An 8,980-nucleotide genomic window follows, 5' to 3' on the forward strand; every position below is an offset into this window, starting at 1 on the left:
ACACAAAAAATGTCTGAATCGATGAGGAAATTATCCATGTTTTTTTCCCCCATTAACATCGTTTTTCAAATCATAAATTAAGATGCATTTATATATTTTTTTAAAGAATTAAGTTTACCTGTAGGGCCTAAAATGTTCCATATCAGACCAATTCAATCACCATTTTCAAAAACAATTAGAGACCAAGCGTAGACAGATACAAAATAATAAAAACAATAGAAACAGGACATGTCAGTCAGTCAGACTTTATTTCTTTTGAGGAGATGGCACTGACATTCAAGTCTTGTCGCTGCATAACAAAACATCTGGTCATCAGGTAATGAAAGTATTCATTTCTCCACAATGCAGTAATCGGACAAAATGGTCATAATCTTGAAAGCACTCAAAAAAAAAATTTTTTTTCTCAATATTTCTTTTCTGTCACATGACATGTATTGACTCAAGTGTTGCCGGCACATTGGCTAGATAACTGAGGGAAAGTCTATCAACAGCACTGCCAGACATGAAGAAAGTTGAAGCCAATTGCTACTTCAAATGCTTTGGAAAATGTGTTGGTCCCTCCCCTGCTGATGCTTTGTACTACAATGGCCAGCCAAAGATGCAACATGCAAGGGTGCTGGAAAATATGAGATGATGCTATAAATCAAAGTCAAAGGTTGTAATTTTTCAGACCAGCTCTAGTTGGTCTTATCTGATATAAATCCTTTCAAATCCTACTTTTAATAGGTGATAAACTAGCAAGGAACTGTTTTATCAACAATAAAAAGCCAGGGACAAATGAAGGGGCAGAGTAGAAGTTTGACAAGGCACTTTGTAGGGGAGAATGGACAGAAAGAAAGAAGACGGAACATGTTGGCCGGATTCAAAATGTTTACTTAGGCGCATCATCCTGTCATGTTTGTTACCGATAACCTCAAGTGCTAAAAATAAGCTTCCGTGCTATGGCTTTGAAAAGAACGGGAGATTATTTACAATTAAGTACTGACTAATTGTCACTATAGGTCTGTGCTTTTACAAAATGCTCTACAATGTCACAGACATTACAAAGTTATCTCTGAATACCATATTTCAGCAGTAAACATCTGAATATCCCTCAAGAGCACCACAGCTGCCATCTTTGAAACATCCTTTACAACAAAGTGGTCATTTTGGCTTCTGAAGCTGTTGATATTCAAACTCAAGTAATTGTAATCTCTTTTTCCATCTTTGGTTCCATTTTAAAGGATGTGATCCCAGTTAAACCAAGGATGTTTGTTCAATCTGTCTTATTTTACAGCTGCATTCCCAAGTCTCAAAAATTAAGTTGGTAAAAACAAATAAGCAATAGGAATGAGCGGCCTAGCTACAAAAATGACTACATTCAATGGCCAGATTCTAAGATTTAACTGCTTTTTAATACAAATGTCCGTTCAGACTTTCACATGACAGCAACTCTATGCTTAAAAGCATGTGGACATGTTCAAAATGTTTGGAGGTTCAGACCAAACATCACAATGGGGAAGAAACTTAATCCAGGTGACTGTGGAATGATTGTTGGTGCTGTTCTCCTGTGATTTGCCAACATGTGCATCCCTTCATGGCCACAGTCTAACCATCCTCGGATTCGCTACTTCCAACAGGACAACATCCTGCTGATAGGTCTTCTCCAATGGCCTCTACAGACTAAAAAGCTAACTATCTTTGTAGGAGGACCTTTAAGATGAGCTGACCAATCTGCAGCAACTGCGTGATGCCATCATGTCACCATGAGGTAGTCTCTTTTAGGAATGTTTCCAGCACCTGGTTGAAATGACGCGAAAATGGAATTTTGTCTGCTGTGGTTTTGTGGATCTGATAAAATGGCTTTACGTGCAGTTTTTCTTTAAACCATATGCTCAAAAGGCACATCATAGCAACGTGTAGTTAAACTGTACAGAGGAGATGCTGCCCGAGTTCTAGACTTTCAGTTCACCTTTGGTTTCATATTCAGTCTTAAAGAAAAGGACAAAAAAAAGTTTATACGGGTATATAAGAGTGTCTGTACAGTGACTGTCTTTGGCAGTGTGGCAGAAAGTTAAAGTGGCAGTTTTCGGAGGGGGAGAGAGAGCAATTCACCTGCATGTGCACTGACAGGACTGGAGTTTGCTATGAACTCAAATTAGAAACGAAAAGAAATATTGACTAGACCATTTTGATTGCAAAGTGGGAAATAGAAACCTTCACTTGGGAGTCTTGTGAATGCCAGGTGCCTCGTTTCTCCTGAAAAACAAAACCACAAGAGCCAGGTGAGAAATTCTGATGAAAACAACGTGAACAAGTCACGACTTCAGCAAACCCGCAGAGCTGACAGCTGGCTGTGTGCGCGGATCAGCTCTGTACAAATCTATGTTGACTGCGGCTGTGCAGCCTGAGGAGGACAACCCTTAAGCCTCCCACCTTTAAATCCTGTAAAACTTCAGTTAATCTTCTTGTTGGAAGAGGATACTGTCCAGTAGCAAGATGGCTAGAACTTGCTCTTGTGGAATTCAAGGGTTGTACTAAACCTGTTGGATTATTCAACTATTTAAAAAGATAGAATACACGTTCACCTACACTTTGCTAAGACTGTAAGGCCACTAAATCAATACATCAACTGGGAGCATAAAGCTGGGCAGTGAAAAATAACAAGACAGCGTCCCCTCCTGATTGGCCACACCTTAACACCCAGTGCACACAGGGCTTAGCATTAACCTTCTACATCTTTGGTGTAGACGGACAAATGAAAATGCAGCTGTAGTGTGACCTGTGTTGAAAAAGTGTGAAGATGAATAAATCTGGTTTCTCTTTATTTATTAAAACTGACCTTGGATTCAGGCTTATCCCAGTTCATTGTTTTTGCCTTTCCCATCACCGTCATCATCTGGGTCAACAGAGTGAAACTCTGCCACATAGAGGCTCTTATCAATGCAGCTGGGGATGGGCTTGATGTCGGTGACTAGTTGATCCTCTATTGTTTTCAGGTTGTTGCGGTCATCTATGGTTATGAGGTTGATGGCCAGACCCAAGTGACCAAAACGCCCTGAGAGAGAAAACGCAGTACATGCATCACATTGTGTTACTAACTGAATCCACATGTGTCACATTTTAGTAACTATAAACAAAACCTATTGTTTAGACCATGAGAATCTATAAATAGCTTCATATTCACCTGATCTTCCAATGCGGTGCAGGTAGGTTTCTGCATTTTTGGGGAAGTCAAAGTTGATGACCACGTTTACTGCCTGGATGTCAATTCCCCGAGTGAAAAGGTCTACAAGGAAACAAGTGTTTAGGTCATCCTGCTAACCATTACAATCAGAACAAGGGTTTATTGCCAAGTAGGTTTACATGTACAATCAATTTGCTGTGGTGTTTTGGGCAGGCATAACTATAAAAACATTAAACGCTGAAAAAGGATTGTGTAATGCGGTGTAAACACTAGAGAAGGATTGTACAGTATGAGCAGTAAGGTATTTACAATTAATGTAAACATCCACTTTAAATGTTAAAACTCTCTTTACTTACCTGTGCAGACCAAGTTTCTGCACAGTCCATTCCTGAAGTCATGGAACACACGGTTCCTGTACTCCTGCATCATCTTTGCATGAATGTAGAAGCATGAATAGCCCAGCTGGGTGATCTTCTTAGCAAGAAGCTCAACCCTTTGGACGGAGTTACAGAAGATGATCGACTGATTGATCTGAAGCTGAAATAGAACAAACATATTCGAGTTTTTAATTAGTGAAGAAATAAACTTTAATGATGTTTTTTATAATCGATACTCTGTCTCAGATATCCTGTGGCCCAACCTAAGCCACGGTTTCTGAAATGGATGGCCACTCAGCAAGTTGCACTAACAGTTCATTGCCTCAGTGTATGTGACTTTTCAAATACCTGTTTTTGTAATTAAATTCTGAATAAAAAAAATCATAATTTACGTAATCTCTAAAAAATACACAATTAAAAAAACAACCCGGTGCCAGTGCCTCAATAAACTACACTGAAAATGACTACATTTTTCCTCAACCTCTTGGTATGGGATGTACTGAACACTCACCTTAGAGAAAAGCGTGTTGAGACAGTGGACCTTTTGTCTTTCTGTCACATAGGCATAGTACTGGGTGATGCCCTTCAAGGTGAGCTCCTCCATCAGGTTGATCTCGTAAGGCTTCTGCAGGTGTTTGTTCTGGACAAGAAATTTACAGTTTACTGTGAAAAGTAAACAACATATTTGAATTGTACCTTTTAGGAGAAGTGTTGTTTAAGTTCTCACCATGAATGTTTGCACACTGACGGGGAAAGTGGCAGAGTAAAGCAGGATCTGACGGTTCTTTGGCAAGAAGCTGATAATATCTTCAATCAGGACAACAAAGTCCTGGGACAGCAACTTATCTGCCTGAAAGAAGCCATATTTTAAGAAACAGAGTCAAGTGGTGGGCTGCCGACCAACATCAGGAACATAGTCAACAACATTGAGAAGTGAATTCAGAAACAGAGAGCCTGACTCACCTCGTCCATCACCATCATTTGAAGTTTATCCACGACGGCCACACCCTTCTTGATCAGGTCTAGGATCCTGCCTGGTGTAGCGATCACTACGTGCACTATTATGATCGGAGGAGACAAAGTCATCATGTCAACGTGACAAGATAAAACCAAACCAAGAATATAATATTAAAAATGTTCTAAATGGAAAGATTTTTAAAAGATCATTTTGAATATTAACGGCAGGACAACTACCTGTCTCCTCAAGACGCATGATGTCATCCCTCAAGTTGGTGCCACCCGTGGTAGCCATGACCTTGACCCCTCCCAGGTGCTTGCTTAGCTGAATGCTGATCTGGCTCATCTGCAGGGCCAACTCTCTTGTCGGCACCATTACCATGGCTGGATTGAGACAAAAATGGCAAGGGCTGATGAAATGCAAGGGTGGATGAGATGCATGGAGAAATTGAAATGAAGTGATGGTCATAAAAGATAAAAATGTCTTCATATATTTAGACCAATAATCCCAGATAAATCTGTCAAGAGTAGAATAGAGCAGTGATCATGGTGTTGCAAACATTTTCTGTGGAGAGCAACAGAATATGACACTGACAAAACCTAAGGCTTTCCTTCCAATACTTTTTTTTTTTATTATAATAGAAAATATTCACTCTACACTAATTTTACTAAAAAGTACAGCCACCAAAGTCGAGTCCTTCATAGGGTTTTATCCGTCACATATGAGCACCATCAGACAGGGTCAGCAGGAACTCACCCTGGATGTGATCCTTCCTCAGGTCTATCCTCTCCAGCATTGGGATGAGGTAGGCTCCGCTTTTTCCTGTGCCATTCTTGGCCCGAGCCAAAATATCTCTGCCTGACAAAGCGATGGGGATGCTTTCCTCCTTTTGGCAGACAGACAAAACTCAATCAGTACAATTGGTAAGGTTCACAGGACGTGACGTGACTTTCTGGGGAAAAAATAATTATTGATGACAACATGCAACTCCTGATCCTTGAGAATTCAAAATAGAGCTGCTGGTCACACCAAAGAACACAATTTGTGCAACAGGTAAGGACATCTCTTACAGTTCTAAATATTTCTCGATGTGTCAGTTTTTCTGGATTATAACTAGTACATCTGAGTAAACATGCACCTATTCAAGTAACAAAGTTAACTGGATAATCTGAAGTTTCAAACATGATCAGAACATACAAATTAATGTGTCTTGATTTTTAGTGAGCAGTATCAAAATCAAGCTCAGTTCACATTAACAACAGGTGGAAAGTTAGTTGAAATAGCTTCATCTACCTGGATAGGGGAGGGTTTCTCCCATCCCATCTCAAAGATTCCCATTAGCAGTTCCCGCTTTAGGCAGTAGTCTTCAAATTCATTTCCCTTAGTTGATGTCACATCCTGGGAGAAACAGAGCAGTTTAACAGGGTGCAGAGGTTGCAGTAGAAGCTTTAGAAGCCAACATACATTCACTGAGTCTCAAACATTTGGAATTCAAAAGAAAAAGTGCTGCAGAGTTTTGAACAGTGAATCTGAACAATTGTGTCCATTTGTTATCTAGGATCTGTTACACCTTACCGAAGTTCTCAACCTGGTGTCTTTGGGGGGAAGCTCCAGGCACCTCTTCCAGTCATCCCCAAACCTAATTGAGAATTTGCAATCAAACGTAAGTAAATAAAACAGAGGCGGACTACAGAGGCCTCTGAAACAAATATAACTGAGAATTTTGCCATTTATAATTTTTTTAGGGCAATATATTCCCAAATATAAAAGCAAAGACCTCCCGAAGCTAGAGATAGAATCCAGACATTTTGGAAAAAATGAGCTACTGTTGTGAAACCTGGTATGTTGTCTTGATATGACCTAAATGCATATACTCTTTTATTAGATTATTGTATGCAATGCAAGAGGTAAAGCTACACAAGTGGATCAGTTTAATTCTTCCAAAAATGTAATTAAGAGAGTATGTAGAGACAGTATCTTACTTGATGCCCCCACTGCTCTGAGGAATGCCGGTCCTTTTCATGGGGTCACTGGACTGTTGGGCAGCTGCAAGCAGTCCTGATTGTTGTCCTGGTGGCCTCGTCTGTCCTCTGAACTGCCCATTTGCTGCTTTGTTCAATCCCATCATCGTTGCCGGGTTTGCTGTTCTTGCTGTAGCCATGGTTTTGAGTTTCCTCACAGTGTGTAAAATGTATATTTGTCTCTATTTCACTTGTGTGTTGCTTAATGCACCCGTGTGTAAAAAAAAAAAAGAAAAAAGGAAAGAAGTAAAAGCTGGAAAAAAATTAAAAGTTTTTCTTGTATCTTCTCAATTCAAAAGAATGTTCCGTGTACACAATCTGACATTCAGACCTCTTGTAAAGAAGTATGCGTAAGAATTATGTCTATTTACAAGACAACTCTCCAAAAAAGGGAGAAATTAACATTCATAAGAATAAATAAATCAAATACGTGACCAAAACATAAACCCTATTTTTCTTTCAAAATGTTTTTTTTTTTTCCTTTCTCTCCAAGTACTCTTATCCCTGCTGTAATGAAAATGCTTAACTTTATGTGTTATTCATGTATCTTGGCATTTTAAGTCCAAGTGCTGTGTTTATACATTCACAAAGGTCAATATGAAAGTATGACCTTGTCTGTCACGTCTCAAACTTATATGATTGGCTCCTTTGACATCAAGAGGTTTTCACAAGTGTTCACTGGAGCTTAATACTGGCTCAAAAAGTCACTCCAGGCACTCTTTTCTTGAACATCGAGAGTCCGCTGTGGTTTTCTTGTTGTCGTTTCCTTTACTTGTGCAGAAACAGCGGCGGTGGCAATCTGCAAGGTGCTGTGAGAATTGCCGATCAACAAGAAAATCCAGGTTACCTGTCAAGACAACAAACAATGGTGGGTTGTCAACTTGGTTCTTTGAGAGTGAGCAACCACAACTTATGTTATTCAAAACGAATTGGAAGATCAATAACATACATTTCAGGAGTGAGCACGGTTTTTTTTTTTTTTTTTTTTTTAGCATAGTCAGAACACAAACAACGCCACGTTTGATAAATCCAGAACAACTAAACACTACCTTTTAAAAAGATAACTGGTGATAACCCTACCAAAGTAATGCAAGCTAAAAACAAACCACGTGGTGGTAATGAAGCAGCCAGTAGCTTGGTTTTTCACATTAAATCTCTGGTTAACAACTTGGCCACTGCGGCTTTGTTGTGATGCTAACGACATGAGCTAACCCGAAGCTAACTTAACAAACTAGCGAGCTAATAACCAACCGACTAACCGAGTTTAAAATCTAAATTAGTTTGCCGCTGGGTTTAAAACCGATCAACCTAAAGTAAACCACCAAGATATCGTACCGAGCGACTCTTATTCCGCGTCCGCTCCGCTGATTATGGCAGATTTGTCTTGTAAGAGGTTAAGTAGCAGCGTTAAAACTTTAAGAGTAGCAACGTGGCTTTAACCGTGCAGCTAACATGCTAACGTTAGGTCTTCCTGTTCCCGTTTAAGAGCGCGGCTGCCATTCAAAATGTCCACGGAGAGCAGGGGACACGCGAGTGAAGTAAACCTCCGTCTCCTACAACTTCTCGGCTCCCACCTGTTGCTTCGAAACTTTTATTCAGCCCGACACAAACTAAGTTACCGTAGCTAAGTTAGCTTAGCCGCCGCTAATCGATACGCTCGAGAAATGCGCCTTTACCCCGTCGGAGAACGATGCTAGCTTCACTTTGCCGCAGTCACCCGAGGTCTCCTCTGCGGCGTCGGTGATCAGCGATGTGTCGGCGGTTTGGTTAAGTTTCACAAACAACTCGTAGTTTGGCGAAATCCAGTCTTTTGTCTCTGCTTTCAGGATATCGACAATTCAACATGGCCGCGCTCGATTTGTGGGCGGGTTGTTTGCCACAAATGAAACTGCGGCGGACCAATCAAGGGCCTGCTTTCAAACCCGCACAGAAAAGGGTCACTGAGGGACAAGATGACAAAACCCGGAGGGAGACAATTAGTCCCAGAGGGAAAATGACTCAAATGACCGATAACACGTTTTATTTCTGTATCTGTGTTTGTGCTCTAATGCGCTGTGATCTGAAACTTGCTTTAATTGCTTCCTATTATTTGCTTTTCTTAATTGTTTCCTGTCGTTTGCTTTTATTTTTGACTTGTAAACCAACCTTGTAACCGTGTTAGACTTGTCAACTTAAGTCTATTATTATTGTTATTTCATATTTATCTTTAAAATGCATATTTACGTTTGGCTTCTTGTTAAAGTATTTGCATTGTCAATATCTCCATTAGCACATTACTTCTTTACAGTGACAGCTTTGTAGTTGTTCTGGTGGCGAGACTTTCATCTCAGTGCAGTGAACTTATTCTTGACTCATTTTGACCTTGTATTGTTCTTATGTTCTTGTGTTTGACTGTTTAGTGTGCTAAATTTCCCTCTGGATCAATAAAATATCTATCTATCGATCTATTGATCTATTG

General features: G+C 40.0%; 1 protein-coding gene across 1 annotated transcript; it reads right to left on the reverse strand.

The window, feature by feature from the left end:
• Positions 1 to 229: 229 nt before the first annotated feature.
• On the reverse strand, positions 230 to 8,497 carry ddx61 (DEAD (Asp-Glu-Ala-Asp) box helicase 61). The gene is made up of 13 exons (XM_034611433.1): positions 8,199 to 8,497; positions 6,484 to 7,369; positions 6,077 to 6,140; positions 5,795 to 5,899; positions 5,258 to 5,387; positions 4,738 to 4,884; positions 4,507 to 4,601; positions 4,271 to 4,393; positions 4,055 to 4,183; positions 3,523 to 3,703; positions 3,167 to 3,268; positions 2,822 to 3,037; positions 230 to 2,238 (listed from the first exon to the last, which is right to left on the reverse strand). Exons 2-12 carry the CDS (start codon positions 6,660 to 6,662, stop codon positions 2,835 to 2,837), a joined length of 1,458 nt encoding a protein of 485 aa, XP_034467324.1. The 5' UTR covers positions 6,663 to 7,369; positions 8,199 to 8,497; the 3' UTR covers positions 230 to 2,238; positions 2,822 to 2,834.
• Between the last annotated feature and the right edge of the window lie 483 nt (positions 8,498 to 8,980).

This window comes from Hippoglossus hippoglossus, chromosome 16 (assembly GCF_009819705.1).
Source record: "Hippoglossus hippoglossus isolate fHipHip1 chromosome 16, fHipHip1.pri, whole genome shotgun sequence".
Classification (NCBI taxonomy): domain Eukaryota; kingdom Metazoa; phylum Chordata; class Actinopteri; order Pleuronectiformes; family Pleuronectidae; genus Hippoglossus; species Hippoglossus hippoglossus.

What these genes read in the sequence shown, in the direction of transcription:
- ddx61 (XM_034611433.1), bottom strand. Translation starts at nt 6,662, where the DNA reads ATGGCTACAGCAAGAACAGCAAACCCGGCAACGATGATGGGATTGAAC. An exon ending in CAGAGCAGTGGGGGCATCAA is followed by an intron (nt 6,141 to 6,483) that starts GTAAGATACTGT and finishes ATTCTCAATTAG; the next exon opens with GTTTGGGGATGACTGGAAGA. An exon ending in GCACCGCATTGGAAGATCAG is followed by an intron (nt 3,038 to 3,166) that starts GTGAATATGAAG and finishes TTTCTCTCTCAG; the next exon opens with GGCGTTTTGGTCACTTGGGT.